An 18,981-nucleotide genomic window follows, 5' to 3' on the forward strand; every position below is an offset into this window, starting at 1 on the left:
GGAATGTAAATTGATACAGCCACTATGGAGAACAGTATGGAGTTTCCTTAAAAAACTAAAAATAGAATTACCATATGATCCAGCAATCCCACTACTGGGCATATACCCAGAGAAAACCGTAATTCAAAAAGACACATGCACCCCAATGTTCATTGCAGCACTATTTACAATAGCCAGGTCATGGAAGCAACCTAAATGCCCATTGACAGACGAATGGATAAAGAAGATGTGGTACATATATACAATGGACTATTACTCAGCCACAAAAAGGAACGAAATTGAGTCATCTGTTGAGACGTTGATGGATCTAGAGACTATCATACAGAGTGAAGTAAGAAAGAGAAAAACAAATATTGTATATTAACGCATGTATATGGAACATAGAAAAATGGTACAGATGAACCGGTTTGCAGGGCAGAAGTTGAGACACAGATGTAGAGAACAAACATATGGACACCAAGGTCAATAAGCCGTGGGGGGGTGGGGATGGTGGTGTGATGAATTGGGCGATTGGGATTGACATGTATGCACTGATGTGTATAAAATTGATGACTAATAAGAACCTGCTGTATAAAAAAATAAATACAATTAAATTTAAAAATTTTTTTAAAGAAATCAATGATTTACATATATGTCAGGATTTATGTTTATGTATTATATATAATTTATATAACACATATATAATGTATATAAAATACATGAACATGAATCACTGACATTTACCTTCTTAGACATGTACACAGACACACATATACACTAATACCCAAAAGACCTTTACAAATGTACACGCTCACTTCTGGTTCTTTGTAATCAAATTCAGAGGTTGTGGTAGAGAAGAAATTGAAACTGGAATATTTGTTTTTTCTTCACCAACCCCGACCAACTCTTTTATCTCTAACTGCATGTTCAGCCTTGCCTTTCTATCTCTGTCCTCCCTCCTTTGATAAGTTTAGAGAAGAGTAAGCAAAGGTAAGACAAAGGAAGATGAGATTGGCCTGGGGCAGCAGGAAGGAGGTTCTGAGTGTTCATACCCCTTTGTTCATAAGAGAGGAGATAGAATTAAAGCTGCCCAAGAGGAGGAACATTACCCCTTGTATTGATGAGCAGGGTAACAAAAGTGCCAAACTTTTGCCATGGGGGGGTCACAGAGGGCCCAATAATTTTGCTGGCATAACTTTTAAGAAGGAGACGGTAAATCTAACCATAAGCAACCCTATTACCACTAATGCAAGTGTGTGAGAAGTGGGTAGCCTCAGTCTCTCAGACCTTGACGATTCATTGGAGACCAAAAGGGGACTTGATGGTGCCTGTAGGTGCACTTGCCAATAAAATCCTGGCCTCAGGACCATGTCTGCATGCTTGTTGGAGGCTGCTTGCACTCCATAAGCGTAACTGAAGACAAAGCTCTCTCTGCTTAGAGAATTCTTTTTTGAGATTATGACAAAATTTATTTTTATTCCATGGAAAGAGAAGGAAATCTACATGTTATTGATTATCTACAATGTGCTAGCTTTTTTACATATGATATTCCATTTAATTCTTATAATAAGTCTAGAGGCTGGATTACATGAAGAATGCATGATGAATGTATGCTCAACAAATGGAAATGTTATTATTATGAAATACGTATTATAATTTTCATTTTCTAATAAGGAAATTGATGCTAAGAGAGGTTAATTTACTTTTGGAGGACATATAGTAAATGGTATACTAGGATTTGGTTTACAGGTCTGAATAATTCCAAACTTATCCTCTATTCATCACACCTTAACAGACTCCTAGTTTGTAAGAACACTTATTCCAAGAGCCTCTTGTATAGGGTTCGGTTGGCTTCCTCTTTTGGAAAACAATATGGCTGTATATAACAGGAATTGTGTAAATATGTATACTCTTTAGCCTCCAATTTCAATTCTTGGGTATTTTTGGAAAGATAATATAATCAAAGCATTTATGTATTAAGGTATTTCTCAGAGTCTTGCTTATGATTGTAAAACATCGCAAAAATGAATAATGGTGTATTAAATTATATTTCATAAACATGAAAAATATTTTAAATCATTAAAAATAAGTATAAAGATTAAGCAGAAACATGAGAAATGTTATTTGTCATCCAAAGTGAAAACAAAGATAAAAAACAGGATAGAGATGGTTTTTATGCTGTGATGGTGACCTTGTAAATAATGATGGTGGGTGCATGAAGACTGTGATTAACATGCAAAAGTGATGAGTTATTTTACAGTGGTATGATGATGTTTTTCTTTTTACAAAGGTATTGCATAATGCTTTCAATAATTTTACAGTGTTTTAAGAGACTTTATGCTAGGTTGATAGATGACACTCATATCACAAGTGAAGTTTCTGAAAGCCAATGGGTTTGATGGATGGTGCCATGTTTTGGGGGCTTGGCTTAGATGACTTCTTGGGAAACTTCTGCAGTGAGGGTTTATACCCTCTGATCTCCAAGCTCAAGTCTCTGCTGGGGCTTTAGACACCAGGTAATTAGAGAAACACCTTGAACCAAAGAAGCTATACTTCCATACACATTGGTTCACTTACTGATTCTCTAGGAAGCAGAGGCACAAGGCATGATTCCTGCTGTGGGGATTTAAATTTATTTTTGCAGAGAAAAATTAAAAATTCTAGAAAGGATGACCATATGCTTTACTTCACAACCTGGGATACTTTTTTTCCCCTTCTCTAAAAACAAGTTTATTGAGGTATAGTTTACATACCATGAATTTTACTCATTTTAACAATACAATTTTACAATTTCACTCATGTTATGATTCAAAGATTTTTGTAAAATTTACAGAACTGTCACCACAAATCAATTTTAGAACATTTTCATCATCCTAGAAAGATCTCTCAGGGAACTTTCCTGATGGTCCAGTGGGTAAGACTCCACGCTTCCACTGCAGGGGGCATGGGTTTGATCCCTGGTCGGGGAACTGAGATCCCACATCCTGCTCAGTGTGGCCAAAAAAAAAAAAAAAAAAAAAATCCCTCAAACAACCCATTTGCGGTCACTCCCCATTCCTGCTCAGCCCCAGGCAACACTAATCTGCTTTCTGTGTCTACACATTTGTCTCTTCAGGATACTCATATGCATGGAATTGTAGTATTCATGTTGTAAATGTATCAGTACTGGGACATTTTTGAGTGAATAATAGTATAACCCTATAGAGTCCACAGAAATGTGGGATGGATGGTCATCCTATTTAGAGTAGGCCAGGACCCATGAACCATTTCACCTAGGCATAGGACATTACAATTTAAATGATGTACCATGAGAGTCAGTACCTTGAACATCAAGACAACTTATGGTTTCTAACCCTCAATAATTTCTCATCTGAGAGTTTGAGATGAGCTTTTGAGGTAAATTACTGAACAAAACCCTAGAAAATATGCATTTTCTATCTGTCAGTATGTTATATACAAAATTACTGCCTTGCTATGGTGAACTTGAGACTAATTCATTTTGCCTATCAAGAAACAGCTATTGCTGTGTAACTCAGCAAAGAAACTAAATACCAAATATTTCAAGACTATATATTTTTTCCAGTCTATCTAGTGAAAGGAATAAAACTAGTATTCTTTTCACTTTGAGCAAAGAATTCTGTGGTAATCTACAACTCTGCTCTAGTCTTTGGTGAAAAGCGTCCTCCTACCTCTAATCTGGCTTGATTTGGATTTAAGAAGAGAAGACTTTTCTAATTTTGTATGTTTAGGGTATTGATCCCTCTACTATTCTAGTGAAGAGCTCGCTTTAGACTTACCTGAATGTGGAATCAGTATGTTGTTTTCTTTCCAGAGATTACCATTGATAAAAAGATGATTCAAATTATAATAAACTAAAAGATCTAGATGAATAAGTTGTAGGGAAACATGAACTAATCAAATTGACATAAAAAGAGGTAGAAAACTTAAACAGACCAATAACCTTGGAAGATGTTGAAAGTGCTATTAAAAATTACCCCCAAAGCTACCAGGCCCAGACAGTCCTCAAACATTTAAGAAAGAATTAAGAACTTCCAGAGCCTAGAAAAATATTTTCAATTTATTTACATTTCAACTAAACCTGATAGAGATAAAGAATAAGCATATATGTATTGAGCATCTATTATTTCCCAGGATTCTGCTAGGCCCTGGGGATCAGAAGCAAATAAGATATATAAATTTCTTTCTTCCTGGCTTTTCTAATCCATCAGAATAAATCATATACCTATATGGGAAAACTCAACATTATAAATTTGTCAATTTTCACATAGTAATTTCTAAATGTATCACAATGTAAAAATCCCAGAGCTGTGTGTATGTGTGAGTGTGTGTTTTAATTGGATAAACTGATTATCAGGTTAATCAAGAAAAATACACTAGTGAAAGTGGTCAAGAAAATATTTCTTTAAAAATTTGGAATAAGGCTTCCAAATTGCCTTTCAGTGATTCTTGCCTCCTTGTCTTCATGCTCTTGTATCATCCCCTCCCACACTGATAAGACTGGCCTATGTAACCAATAAGGACACTGTGGATATGATGGAGTGGGACTTCCGTCATGCTCTTTCTTGGTTCATTTACCCTGGGAGAATCAGCTGATATTCCCCCAGCCCTAAAGAGAGGCCCACAAGGCGGTACTGAGTCCTCCTGCCAACAGCCAGCGCCAGCTTGCCAGCCATGTGAGTGAGTCATTTTAGGAATGGATCCTTCAGATGCAGTCAAGCCTTCAGTAACTGCTCCAGTCAACATCTGGACTGCAACCTGCAGTCCTCATGAGAGAACCCAATCCAGAACAACTCAGCCAAGCTGCTCCTGAATTATAGATTCTATATGAAATAATACATATTTCTTATTGTTTTAAGTGGCTAAGTTTGGAGATAATTTTGTTATACAGCAATAGATAACAAATAGAGTCAGGAATAGCTTGGTTGTTGATATTTGGCCATGAGATTTCCCAACACCAGAAATGTTGAAGAAGAGACATCCATTTATTCAACCAACTTGTATCAAGTACCTAGTCTGTGTCAACTTCCAGGGATCCAAAGATGAACTCGAGAAGACTTAAAGGAGGCTAGATACACTGAAGAAATACTTGGCTCAACCTGAGAACCTGCTTTAAGGCCAAGGCTGGCAGCTGCCCCTCCACCTGTGCCAACTCTTATCTGCCTAGTTGGCTTAGGCCCAGGTTTGAGGGATGTGGCTGCTGACAGTGGCAAATCTATGGCCTTGGGGCATCAGGTGAGATAAAACGGGCCCTGACCTCTGTAACTCCTGCTTGCCTTGTAGCACTGACTACTCTCCCAGGCACACCTCTCCTTCCTTCCCCTACACCTCTAAACCTCATCTGTTTTTCCTAAGGAGTCAAGCTCTAGCAAAAATAGGACACAATGTTCCTTATACCCTAATACCACCATCCCTCCAAGAATGATGAAGAGGGGGCGGAGATACAAGGTCCATGTTTCTCTGGCAGCAGCTGCTTTCTTTCCATCTCTTCCCTGGGCTGGAATAAGTGGGGATAGCTGGCAGCTGCAGCATCCTATGTCTGCCCCTGTCCTTTCCCTCCAGAACTATGGCAGTAAAATCACTAGAGGACAAGGGGGAGAAGATGAGCAGGGCTAATCCTTCCCTGAACCAGGTTCCTTCCAGGACCCTTGCCACTGGCCTTAAATGGTCCTATAGGAGGAAAATTACATGCCTTAAATGAATACCAAATATCGCAAATAACCACCCCCTGCAATGTGTTTTCCTGGTTCTGGACACTTACCTTGGGACCCTCACTCCAGCATTGTGCCCTTCATTCCTTCCCTGGGCTTCCACATCCCCAGGGAGACTTGGCCTCAGTGCTGAGCTAAGGCTTCCAATTGTAAGCAGTTCTTTCAAAGTAGCCAGGCCTGAGCTAGTGAGGGAACTCTCCTGGGATTTTCTTCCCTTTAGATTCTCATGAATCTGGGATGAGATGGGATGGGTGGAGATATGAATGTGACAGCCTCGGGCATGTGTGATCATAAGGTGGCAGCTGTGCTGTCTCAGAATGATAAAAGGGGTCTCCTCTTTACATAAGGACTGCGCCAAGAGGCTGCCCAAGATGGCCAGTGTGTAGGCATGGTGGGGAGGATGCTGCTCTGGGCCTGTGCGTCTCCTACTCTTTTTGCCCTTCTTCCTTCCCACAGATCATGGGGTGTCCCTGGGAATGGGGAGGAGGGCAGGCTTCTGTTTCAGTGAGGCTTCTACCTGCCGGTCCCCCCGCCCCACCCCAATGCCTTGGGCTCTGAAAGGCCACTGATAAATCAAAGGCCTTTGGGCACTTCATATCCTGGAAGTCTCCTGGGTAGCAGCAGGTCCTAACTGCGAAGCCCATTTGAGGACTCCTTGTTTTTGTATTTTGTTTCTTTGTTTGTTTCAGGCTTGGCTCTTCTGCGGCAGGTACAACTAGATAAGGAGTAACACAGCCTCCTGTCCACACTCCAGTTTTCCTGATCATTACTCCTTTTTCCCTCCTTCCTTCCAACTCTGCATTTCCTTCTCCTTTCGTGATGTCAGGACTAGAACCCCAGTGTGGGTTGGGGCGCAGGCTGCTGTGGTCCCAGCAGCAGTGAGCAGCCCAGACTGATCTTGATCCACTGCCTCCTTAGGTTCCAACAATGGCTGCCCTTGTCCTGTTGAGATGCCTTCTGGGTCCAAGCCAGCTACATCCCTCACAACTACATGGTCCGCTGGGCCATAGCTGCTCTGACCCTACTGTGGAACTGCACTGCAGAGAAAGAGGACCCAGAGCGGGTGCTCTGCTGAGCCTGGGGCAGTGGTAGGAAACCGGTCAGAGTCCCAGGCAGTTTCAATCTGCTTCCTCCACTTTGTTTTGAGGATTAGCAAGTGTGTGTACACTCGACAAGAGTGGAGTCTAGGTTTCTTATAGCTCCTTGCCAGTCCCACTAGTTTTCAAAGCACCTAAGGGGAATTATCCTCCTGGTGTTGGACCCCAGGGATGGGACGTCCAATATGTGGCCCACCAGGGAGGATCTCTGAACCCACATAATCCTCCTCCTCTTCTGTGTCCCCTCCCAGGGGTGCAGGTCCTGACCTGATCACTTCTCTTCCCTTCCTACCTGATTACATGTGAATCTTTCTTACAGCCTTGGTTGTATAAGAGTCATTCTGCCAGTCTCCAGTTTGTTTTCAGTGAGAATTGCTCCACATGTAGATGTGTTTTTGGTATGTTCATGGTGGGAGGGGAGCTCCACGTCCTCTCACTCTGTCATCTTGATCTCCCCTCTGAGGGTGTATAAACATGTGTTTATAGACTATAAAACTGCTGACTATGGCAGAGGAGCTAAATTTTCTAGATATTAAGGCACCTTCAAATATAGGATTCAGAAAATATTTAATAGCATATTCTTTGTGGTGTCAGAAGTGCCTCATTAAATGTATTCACAGACTGTAAATCACATCTTAATTTGGGAACAGTAAATGTAAAACAAACATCATAGAATCAAAGAAATATAGTTATCTAAACCACTGCCCCTGAAAGATCTCACTAAAAAAGAAAATGTACATGTACCTTTGATCTTATGAATAAGTAGAAAAATACTATTCAATGGGTATATCAAAGAAAAAAAAGTTTAAATTAAAAATATTCATCCATTAATTAACATTAACATTTTTTAGTTCATCTTAACTGTAAAAATCCAACAGGGGTTATTATAAAATGCAAATTAAAAATTAATATTAGAATAGTGTGGGGAGGATTCCTGGATCTGTGATGTTAATACAGACAAACTCTCTGCCTAGATTCACCACCATGGTCTCCACAGCTGTCAAAAGCAAAATCTTCATCTGTTCTGTCATTGACTTCCTTCGTCAACATGGATTTGATGGCATTGACTTGGATATAGAAAATCCAGGGGATATAGAATATCCCAGGGAATATCCCTCCCACCTGAGGACAAACAGCGATTTACCATCTTGATTAAGGTGGGAATGAAGCACTAGCTCTGTGTCTTCTTGTAGAGAGGCTGGTACCTTAGTAGATTTTCTGTGAGAGTTGCCTTTCCTGGGGATAGCAAAGGATGCTGCCCTTGGAAGTACACTAGTGAAGGTGTTTGTGGTTTGCAGGCAACAGAAACATACTCTAGCTAACTGAAGCCAAAAGAGGATTTATTGAAAGGATATTGGTATCTGAAGGGACTGAAGGAGGACGTTCTTGAGTTGAGGAGGTGGAACCATTTGTTATATCATTTGTTCAGTAAGTATTTATTAAGCATCTACTGTGATCCATACATTGTGCTTTTCACTAGAGATAGAGCAGTGAACAAGACAAGTATGAACCCTGCTCTTGGGGGGTTACAGCATAGTGGAGGATACAGAGGGGGGAAAAAAAAGAAAAGAAAGAAAAATAAAATGAAAAAAGAAAAAATCAAATAATTGCAAATGGTGATAACAGCAGTGATAGCAGCAAATAGGATGGTCTGGGCGGGGGGCCTTCTCAGAGGAAGTGATATTTAAGCTGCAATATGAAGAGTTAAAAGGAGCCAGGCATACAAAAGATAGGAAGAAGAATTTTCTAAGGAAGTGGTAACAGCATTAGCAAAGGACTGAAGGCAGGAAAGAGGCATGGTTATTAAAAATTGAGAGACTAGAGCTTTAAAGGAGAGAGTGAAGTCACAGCAGGCAAGATAATTCCTAGACCCTCTGCCAGGAGTTCCTGGGCTTTTTCTTTAGAATTGTCATTAAATGTGACTTGGATTCAAGGACTGTTAGTGTCCTTGTATCTCTTTGGTCTAAGTTACACCTTGCCAGAACCTATCCCTATATTTCAGGGGTTATTTCCAGAGATAAGGGAATTGCTATAAGCTGGAAAGCACCCCCAAATGTACATAGTATTGGACAGAGATAATGAAGACAACTGCAAAAATTCACCCTTTGTTCTCTCCAGGAAATTCTACAGGCTTTTGAAGAAGAGGCTAAGGAAACAGGATACCCAAGACTACTGATCACAACAGCTGAATCTGCTGGCAAAGGGACCATTGACACAGGATATGAAATTGCAGAGGTTGGGAAGTCAGTGCGATGAACTTCCCAGGGCCCCCAAATCCTAGAGCAGAGATTCGTAAACTTTTTGGTGGAGAGCATCCCAAGTAGTTATGTAAACATAATGTTGAGAAAGCTGGTATCTTCAATTGCCAAAGAAGCTTGGGGAATTATTGGCTCTGAGATAAAGAACTGACTCCTTTAAATTGCCACTATGATATGGGTGCTGGGGAAAAGAGGAACAAGATTCAAGACCTTGGCAAATCCTTATATGTAATAGAAATTCTCATTAGCAGTTCCTTTTGGAAAAGGTTGTAAGATCAGGAAAACTATTATTGACAAAGCTACTCACTTGTGCTTACCATGGCCCTGGAGATGTGTGTTTCTAAAACACACTCTTCTAACAACATATCATTCCCTCTTCTCTGGGTTTGCCCTTAATCTTTCAAGGAAGTAAAGGAGACTTTCTGTCTAGCCCTATGGGAGTCACAGAAGATAATCTGCTCCCTGGAGACACCAAGGAAGCCACATTAGTGGGGCCATATGGACATCTACTTGACATCATGAATTTCCACAGCTACCATTTCTTGCTCTTAAATTGTCTATAAGAAAATGCTCCCAGGATCTTGACGGTTCAAAATCTCTTGTTCCAGGCTCCTTGATCCCATCAGTGTGATGACCTATGACTTCCATGGTGGCTGGGGCACATGTACAGGACACAACATTTTCTTGCATGTAGGAAACAAGGATGGAGGTGACATGTGTTATTGCAACTGTGTAAGAAAGAAAAGACTCAAATCATATGCAGAAGGGAGATGGGGAAGGGATTGGGAGCCTTGGTTGTTGGAAAACAGAGTTTCTCTTTGGGAGACAATTAGCTAGACTTTGTTAATCATATGGAACAAATACTGGTGAGGAATAATGTCTATGTTGCCTTCTGCAGGAATATGCCATGAAGCCCTGGAGAGACAGTGGGGTCCCTTCGGAGAAGCTCATCATGGGTTTCCCCACCTATGGGAGGACTTTCCGGCTCAGCACTTCTGACACCTCAGTCTGTGCCTACTCTCTGGAGCAGGTTCATCTGGTCCTTACACAGGTGAGGCTGGCTTCTGGGCTTACTATGAGGTAACTAACATAGCTAATTCAGGCTAAAATGCCCTGGGGAAAATTCTTCCACTCTCCAAGTCATCTTGCTACCCTTCTGCTCTTGAGATCCTATATCCATCCCAGCTTTCACAGATCTGACAGCTCTGAGCATAGAAGCCTGTGGAAAGGCAGGTTGATGGCTGTGTAATACTTTTCACTTAAAAAAATCAATCTGAATTTCCTTTTTGGGTTTTGAAGTGTATGGCACCATCTTTCCCACAGCCCAAAGCAATACTGAATTTTAGTACGTCCATGTAAATAGGTGGAGAAGGATTTCAACAGACTAGCCTGGGGATGGCAAATATTTTGATCTCCCTGCCAATCTGAATTGATTGATTTTACTCAAATTCTATGCTGAAAATCCAGAGAATGATTAGCAGTGTTTGTCAAAGACTAGAGTGTTTGTGGAAGAATGATCGCAGCATATATGGTCATGCTTACCATTTCTCAACCTCTGGGTACAGAATTAGAATTTCACTTGTTTGTAGACTGTTTTCATAGAAATTTGTTTTCATTTTATGAAACAAAATCACTTTTGAGAGAAATATGTGAAATTAATGTAGATATTTCACAACGTCCCCTTTTCCATCCCCCTCCCATTTCTTACTATTTTTCTCCCATTTAAGTCCTTTCTCTTCCAATACATGACATAATCTGTGACATGTTCAATGTTGCCTTCTTCATTCCCTGCATAGATCTGCATATTCCTAAATAAAGCCACAAATGCCTGGACTGAAGACCAAAAAGTACTATATGCTTATAAAAACACTGAATGGTTTGGTTATGACAATATTGAGAGCTATGGATATAAGGTATGAACAGTGTAAAAAATTACAATTCTAGCTTTGAATCTTAAGCTCATCAGGAGCCCATTTCACTAACATCTATGGTTTCAAAGTTTTAAATATGCACAAAGTGGGGTAGACACCAGGCAATGTCTAGATAAGTACTTTGAATGTGGCTCCTATGAGGTCTGACCCTGACACACCTAGAGTAACTTGTGAGACTCAGCGCATCATTACAACGGAGAGTGGGGGACAGACACAATCCACTAGCCTCTCTGGGGAGTCCTTCTCATACTTCAGCCAGGCCCAAGGAGCCAGTAGATAGTTTATTTTGATTCTTGCTGTATCCCCAGTGCTTGCCACTACCTGATCCATGGTAGGAACTCAGTATGATGATGACTGACAGACTAAATAGATGATGTAATGGGAAAGGGGGATTTTAAATTTATATATTTATTTATTTGGCTGCGTGGGGTCTTAGTGGTGGCAGGCAGGCTCCTTAGTTGCAGCTCCAGGGCTCCTTAGTTGCAGCTCACTGGCTCCTTATTTGGAGCACATGGGCTCCTTAGTTGCGGCTCACTGGCTCCCTAGTTGCGGCACGTGGGCTCCTCAGTTGTGGCAGGCAAACTCTTAGTTGCAGCATGTATGTGGGATCTAGTTCCCTGACCAGGGATCGAACCCAGGCCCCCTGCATTGGGAGTGTGGAATCCTATCCACTGTGCCACCAGGGAAGTCCCTGAAAGGGGCGATTTTTGACTCTGTGAGTTTTACATGAATCTGGGAAAGGCAATCAAATCAGGACATTCCCACTCCATGCCAGGGAACTCAGACACTTGGAAGAGCTCCTTTTCAGTTATTGTATTCTTCAACTCTGTTTGGTTGTTCTTTATATTTTCTAACTCTTTGTTAAAAACTTCTTGTAACTTCTCACTCTGTGAATCCATTCTTTTCTCAAGTTCTTGGATCATCTTTACAATCATTACTTTGAATTCTTTCTCAGGTAAATTGGCTCTCTCCACTTCACTTTGCTGTTCTTCTGGGGTTTTATCTTGCTCTTTCATCTGAAACATATTCCTCTGCCATCTCATTTTGTCTAAACTTCTATTTGTATTTTGATGTATGTGGAAGGTTAGTTATATTTCTCAGCCTTGGAGAAGTGGCCCTCTGTAGGGGATGTCTTATGTATCCCAGGAGTACACTCCCCTCTCATCTCCCAAAGACCAGGGACCAGCTGATCCCAGGGTAGGTTCCGAACTGTGTTTGAAGACTCAGTTCCACAGGCTGCAGGACTGTAATTTCCTTGCTTCTGGTGTCTGCCCCCTGGTGGGTGAGGCTGGTCTAGAGGTTTGTGCAGGCTTCCTGGTGGGAGGGGTCAGTGCCTGCCCACTGGTGGGTGGAGCTGGAAGTCTTGGCCCTCTGGTGGGTAGGGCCATGTCAAGGGGCATGTCTAGAGGTCGCTGTGGGCTCAGGAAGACTTTTGACAGCCTGTCTGCTGATGGGTGGGGCTGTATCCCCATCCAGTTTGTTGTTTGGCCTGAAGCATGGCAGCACTGGAGCTTAGAGGCTGTTGGATGGGGCCAGGTCTTGGTGTTAATGACCCAAGCAAGATGTCAGCCTCCAGCAAGAGTTCATGCAGATGAACACTCCCCAATATTTTCAGCCCTGGTGTCTATGTCCCCAGGATGAGCTGCCCCCGCATCCCCAGGAGAACCTCAAATACCAGCAGGTAGTTCATGCCCAGGCTCCTATGAAGTTACTGACTTTGCTCTGAGACCTGGTGTGTGTGAGATTTTGTGTGCACCCTTTAAGTGAGGTCTCTGTTTCCCCCAGTCATGTGGAGCTCCTGTAATTAAGCCCCACTGGCCTTAAAAGCCAAATGCTCTGAGGGCTCTTCTTGATGCCAGACCTGCAGGCTGGGAGCCTGATGTGTGGTTCAGAACTCTCACACCTGTGGAAGAACTTCTGTGATATTATTCTTCAGTTTGTGGGTCACCCACCCAGGATGTATGGGATTTGATTATATCATGAGTGTGCCCCTCCTATGGTCTTGTTTTGGTTACTTCTTTATGTCTTTGGATGTAGAATATTTTTTGGTAGTTTCCAGTCTTTTTTATCAATGGTTGTTCAGCAGTTAGTTGTGGTTTTGATGTGCTTATGAGAAGAGGTGAGCTCAAGGTCCTTCTACTCCGCCATCTTGTCCAGGAATTGGAAGAGCTCCTAAAACATTTATTCTGCCTTAAGAATCCTCTGCATACAGCAAGCCCAAATACAGGTCCAAGCAAGACATCCAAATCCTTGATATGTGTAGACCAACAGTTTCCTATCACCAGGGCTAGTGGTAGAAAACATAAAACTCGTGCCTGGGAATTAGAGCTAGAGGGCAGGGACCCACAAGTATTTCAATAACGTGAAGCCACCCCACTGAACACTCAGTAGAAACCCCCCTGACCCATCTACATGTATACACAACAAACCAGCTCATAGAGAGAGAACCCTCTGAACTAGTCTTTATGCTGTTATATAGTAGTTATGAGCCCCTTGCCCCTCCCTGTGCCTCATGCTGGCAGACAGGCAGGCCAGAGCAATGCAGAAGGACAAGAGCAGCTCTGTCCTCAATCCTGGAGAGTCTGTGGTCAGGAGGAGTATGTCAAGGTAGTCATAGCTTTTCAGTTGTAATACAGGCTTAGGTAGGCCACACGGTTCCGATGCTTTCTAAACTCTTTGTCTGTGGATAGCTGCAATGGAAGAATGTTGTCTAGGTTAATATTAGAATGAAAACGCTCTGCATCTGGTCTTCTTGGCTGTGCAAAATAGAACTGTATGTTAGAGCTGTTGTGGCCTAGCTGAACCCCAACCCATAAGAGTCTAGCCTTAGTGAGTCTCTCAACATTGCTATGTACATCTACTCTTTGTCATCTTACTCTAGGATATATCATAGGAATTATTTTCTCTTGGTAAATACTCAAGTATAGCTGGTAAATTTCTTAAAAACAAAGATTATGTGTTTAATTCTTGAATGTTACCCATAGGCCCTATCACAATTATGCTAATTCATTTGGCATTTAATAAATACTTGTAGAATTAATCCAAAGTTCCACTAGGGGAAAATAGGGCACCTCTGGAATTATGATAGCTGACATGGATTGAGCATTTATTATGTTACAGGTACAGTGCTAAATACTTTTCTATGATCTCTCAATCTTCACAACTTTATCAGATTGAGTCTATTATTACATCCATTTTAAAGACAAGCAAACTGAGACTTAGAAAAGTTAGAGGACACACAGCAAGCAAATGTGGAACTAGTATTTGAACCCAGGCAGTCTGTCCCTGAAATCCATGTTCTTGCCAGAATTATCTACAGCCACTTGATGATCTAATACTCAATTGTTGTGATGGAAAGAGCACTGGCTTAGGAGTCACAACTACAAGCTGCTTAATCCGTCTGAGCTTCAGTTTATTCCTCCATAATAGAGGATAATTTTCTTGGACTACCACAAAAGATTGTTTGAGGTTTAAGTAAGAAAATGTGACTTTTGTTCAGCACACACACCTTTAAAAGTCAAGTGAAATTGTGTAACTCTCCAAAAAGATCCCCATATCCATATACATACAAAATTGTGCAAGTAGTTTCAGGGGAACAAGGACTTCTTGAAGCTTGTTCACAGACTCCTGGTTAAGAATCACTGATACACGTGGAAGTATTAAATACAGGGCTCCACAGAAGTCCAATCTTATTACCTCAGCTTTCAGGGTTCTTTTCTGTAGACATGGAACCTGGGCCCAGTCTGGAGATCCAAATTTCATTGGCCAGGTGACTTTTTGGGGTGCCTTTATCTCTGGGTTATATGTGCCAGGGCTAGAAATAAAAATATAAAATATTATGTTGATGAGTTAGTGACCATATACAAACCTCATCAGTACCACATGTGCACCTGAACTAGTCCTCACTCCTTTGGAAAAGGCAACAGAGTGATTAGATCTTAATGTCAGGCAAGCATAGTGTTCCTTTGCCTGTTAGTGCATTTCTAAATAGGTGTTAGTGTTCAAGAGTTCTAGTCTTGACATGCAGTGAGGGTAAAAATCGACTCTAATTTAAAATATTTCTGAACCATAGTATTCTTAGCTGAGAGACCAAAAGATCCCAGAAATTGTGGATGATAAAAGAGATCTTCCACAGTGATGCTTAAGTTCTGCCCATGATGTGAAATTTCCTGACAATGGGATATTTTGTATTGCTTTTGTTCATAACACTTTGTCTTTTGGTGTAGACTCTTTGCTGTGGAAATAACACATAGAGTGGTCATGGGAATCAAGATTTAACACTTCTACTCCTTTACTGAAACCTTGAGAGAGTTACAGTCACTCTCTTATCCTTGGAATTCTCACCAGTAAAAGAAAGACCTTGACCTTGTGCCCTACAATTCCACATACTCTGAATGGCTTCCTAAAGCACTTAGAATGCCTTCCTTGGTCTAGTAGGCCTATATACTCTAGTCCCTCCTCCTCCTCTGTTCTCATTTCCTCCTTGCCCACTACACTGTAGCCATACTAGCCTTTTTTCTTTTTTCCTCACACCAAATTCTTCCCAATTTACAGCTTTTGTACTTGCAGTTCCTCCTTCCTGGGAAGCTCTAGGCCTAGATCTTCACAGGGCCATTTTAGTCTTATCACTGTGATTTCAGATCAGGTGTCATTTCCATAGAAAGACCTATCTTGACAGTCCTTGCCAAAGTAGATTCCAGCCATCACTCCATATCATATCATCTTGTTTGGTTTTAATAAGCACATCACTAGGTCACTATACTTCCTGGTGTGCTCATGACAGCCCTAACTTATGGCTACAGTCTTGGTATAATTATTAATAAGATCCCTTTTCACTTTCAGAAGTGACACACTAGCTAATAAATTATATAGTCACTCTCCTCATTACCACTGATATTTTCTTGTTTATTTGCTTCTCACCTGTCTGGACTCTAGAGTGTAAGCTCCAAGGAATCAGGAACCTTACGTGGTGGGTTTAGTGCAAAATCTTTGGAACCTACAAAACTGCTTGGCCATTTATAAATATTTATTGAATGAATCACTATCCTCTATAATAATTTTGTAATTCTAGAGACCTGGAAGGCAAGAGGTTGAATCTTTAAATATAGATAGTTTCTTATTTAGAGGGCATAGTTGGGATGTAACCCCTTTTTATACTTCCTTTCCTATTGCTCTTTGTTGAAGTGCAGCAGAAAGAGGGGCACTTACCCAGGATAACAAGTGTCCTTAGAGTATGTCCTAAATCGAGGCAACAAGGCATTAAATGGAGCAAAATTTTGTTTGTGTGTTTGCTCCTGAGGACCGACTGTTTGGTACATGCCTGGGTAAGGTGTCATATCCTATTTCCAAGAAAAAGATCAATATGTTAGAGGGTAATATAATACATATAAAGCCTTCTAAGTAGAAAAAACAAAATCATCCTCTCCCTGTTCATGTATGAGCTATGATTGAACCACCTCAAGCTATAGAAATAGGCCTACAATAGGTAGAAAACCAAGATAAGGGTATGGTTCAGCTACCTAAAGGTACCTAATGCTTAGGTTGTAGAAATAAACCTATGGTGGGTAGAGAGCCAAGGTAACTATTGCAGCTACTACCCCCACCATCCCACCATCCCACTCAGAGATTCTTTTAGAGCCAGTATCCCTCTTGAGCTTCAGCATCAAGAAAATGTCCAACAAGAGATTAGGAGCTTATACTGAAAACTTGAACTCCAATCACACAAAAGGGTGAAGAAGTTGGAATTTGTTTTTTAACTGACAAGATAATATGATGCATATAAACAAAGCTTCTGGTATTTTAACATCAGGTATCTCAGGACTGAAGCCTTGCCTTGGTACCATTCCTTCTGAGAATTATTTTCCACTCTCCCAGGATGCTCACACATACACATTTGCAATGTTAACATCTAAGCTTTTCATATAGGCTTCTTAGTAGCTTTCATCTAAATGACTTTTTTTCTTGAATTTCAGGGCATGTCCTTTAGGAAACCTCTAGCTTTGCTCCCCAATGCAAATACATGCAGGATCATGGATCACACTAAAATCTAAGTACATTCAGCCATTTCTAACCTTGCTGATTGGCTTAAACCTTACAGCTGTTCTGGCTCCAAAAGCATATCCTTTTATGCTGGTCGGGATCTTAGAGAGGTTGTATGCCAAGCCATACATCTTCCGGTAGTATATAAAAAACAAAGAAAGAAAAAACACACATAGAGAACATTATAGTTATTAAAACAGAATGAACGTAGAGTATTCCTGAATCTTCTCTGCCAAAGTTGCTCTTTCTTTCTTGATTCCTCTGCATCAAGACCATACAAACAATTACATAAGTAACACAGGCAACTCTACAAAGGAACGTGGCTGGATAGGTAGATGAATGACATTTCTATGCATTCCAGTGAATCCAGTTTTCTAAGGCCCACAGAGCTGAATCTGCTCTCATGAAATTGTCAGTCTGATTATATGATTTCATAAACTGACCTACCAGCACAGCCACAGTCCCGGTTGGGACTAAGGGGAGCTATTGATTCCTTTGTAGGTGGGAATGATGTGGGAACTATACTGGGGGCCACATAAGGCCAAGGCTTGCATTTGGTGGGGATTCAAAGAGGAGCAATGCAAGCAATGTAATTTCTGATATTGGCTCTGACAGCTGGTTGCAGAGGACCAGGGCACTTTCTCATGTTGGGACCCTGAAGGTCACAAATCTCCCAGGGTTTTTCTTCCAGGAAACTTAGGTACCCTTAGATAGTCTGGGAACTGAGACCTACTTAAAGGAAAGTGAATACTCACATCTTCTGCTATGTAACATCCAGGCCCTCTGTGGGGCGCTCCCCTAAGAGGGAGAAACTTGTTCCCCAACAAGTTTGGGGGGTGGAAGTGAGGAAAGAGCTTCCTCTGTTGACATGTTCCAAAGGAGTAGTTAACCAGTGTCTCTGGAAAGCAAGAAAGAGGAGAAACTCCACATGAGGGAAGGCCCCGTGGTCTAAGTGAGAGCTTGGGGGCAGGTGGGGTGTGGGGAAGGGGAGCAGAGACCTGGGCAGACAGAACTCTGAACAAAACCGTGACCAATCCAAGGAGGGGGGTGAACACATTTCCCTCCTTTCCCCCTTGGTCTTTCCTAGTCTCCCCACTCTTCCTCCGGCCTCTACTCTTGACTCAGCCCTCCTCACCTGCTTTGTTGAAGCACATTGCGCCAGTGCCACTAGGGCCAGCGTTTGTGTATTGCGTTGCCTAGGAAACAGAGGCTGGCCGGCAGCTCCAGCTCTAGTGCTCCTTGAGGGGAGTGGCTCCTAGCACACATGCGCGGCAAGCGGAGCTGCCCCGGAGGTACGTTGGGTGGAAACCTGCACCTCCAAGGGCCAGGAGCCCAGGAGAATGTGAACTAGCAAAAACAAAGTGACTGTATGTGTACCAAGGATATGAGGGACATAAAAAGGCTGAGGAATTACTTCAGAGGGATACTGATGAAACATGAAAATCTAATGCAACACGTATTCCTGAATGAGATAAGAAAGATGTGTTGTTGTGACAATTGCCAAATTTGAATAGAGTCTGTGGATTTAATGATAGTGTTTATCAATGTTGATTTTCACGTTTGTAGAGGTGTATGGTCATAATGTTTGAGAGAATCTCTGGGAGAGTGACAGTAGAGTTTTTAGGGTGGTTGGGGAATCATATCAGAAAAATTATACGTGGAGCGGGGGGGCGGGGAGGGAGAGAGAAGTAACATTTAACGATAAGAAATAGAACCTAATTTTTAAAATGGGTAAAAATTTGAATGGGCGCCTCAGAGAAAAGAATGTCCAATCTGTACTACCTGTATCTTTCCATTTCTTCCCATTTTGCTTTCTTTGTTTTGAATGTCAGGCTCAGCAATGGAGACTCTGGAATTTAAAAAAAAAAACATCATTTGGGTGTTGGCAGACATTGCATGGAAGGTAAAAGTGGGACATTAAATGTTGAGCCTCTCTGGCAGTTGAGCT

The 18,981-nt window shown here is 41.5% G+C and overlaps 2 protein-coding genes across 3 annotated transcripts; one reads left to right on the forward strand and one right to left on the reverse strand.

Annotated features, from left to right (window-relative positions):
• The first annotated feature begins 9,011 nt into the window (after positions 1 to 9,011).
• On the forward strand, positions 9,012 to 12,720 carry LOC114486054 (acidic mammalian chitinase-like). Its single transcript, XM_028488167.1, has 5 exons — positions 9,012 to 9,040; positions 9,672 to 9,795; positions 9,962 to 10,114; positions 10,860 to 10,976; positions 12,631 to 12,720. Exons 1-5 carry the CDS (start codon positions 9,027 to 9,029, stop codon positions 12,718 to 12,720), a joined length of 498 nt encoding a protein of 165 aa, XP_028343968.1. The 5' UTR covers positions 9,012 to 9,026.
• A 732-nt stretch (positions 12,721 to 13,452) lies between these two features.
• LOC102987170 (protein pitchfork-like) lies at positions 13,453 to 18,221 on the reverse strand. 2 transcript variants are annotated; one of them, XM_007101688.1, is made up of 6 exons: positions 18,169 to 18,221; positions 17,789 to 17,931; positions 17,066 to 17,164; positions 16,203 to 16,333; positions 14,691 to 14,808; positions 13,453 to 13,684 (listed from the first exon to the last, which is right to left on the reverse strand). In XM_007101688.1, the coding sequence occupies exons 1-6, from the start codon at positions 18,185 to 18,187 to the stop codon at positions 13,616 to 13,618; spliced, it is 579 nt and encodes a 192-aa protein (XP_007101750.1). In that variant the 5' UTR covers positions 18,188 to 18,221; the 3' UTR covers positions 13,453 to 13,615. The 2 variants fall into 2 exon arrangements, with proteins under 2 accessions (XP_007101750.1, XP_023975700.1); XM_024119932.1 differs by lacking the exon at positions 17,066 to 17,164 and having other exon boundaries at positions 13,616 to 13,684; positions 18,169 to 18,187.
• Between the last annotated feature and the right edge of the window lie 760 nt (positions 18,222 to 18,981).

Source organism: Physeter macrocephalus, chromosome 4 (genome assembly GCF_002837175.3).
Source record: "Physeter macrocephalus isolate SW-GA chromosome 4, ASM283717v5, whole genome shotgun sequence".
NCBI classification, from domain to species: Eukaryota; Metazoa; Chordata; class Mammalia; order Artiodactyla; family Physeteridae; genus Physeter; species Physeter macrocephalus.

Excerpts from the sequence above, each read along its gene's own strand:
- LOC114486054 (XM_028488167.1), top strand. Across the intron at positions 9,796-9,961 it reads ACATGTGTTATTGCAACTGT|GAATATGCCATGAAGCCCTG; the intron begins GTAAGAAAGAAA and ends TGCCTTCTGCAG. Across the intron at positions 10,977-12,630 it reads TTGAGAGCTATGGATATAAG|GATGAGCTGCCCCCGCATCC; the intron begins GTATGAACAGTG and ends CTATGTCCCCAG.
- LOC102987170 (XM_007101688.1), bottom strand. Across the intron at positions 17,165-17,788 it reads GATGTTACATAGCAGAAGAT|ATGTATGGCTTGGCATACAA; the intron begins GTGAGTATTCAC and ends TACTACCGGAAG. Across the intron at positions 13,685-14,690 it reads AAAGAACCCTGAAAGCTGAG|CTATCCACAGACAAAGAGTT; the intron begins GTAATAAGATTG and ends CTTCCATTGCAG.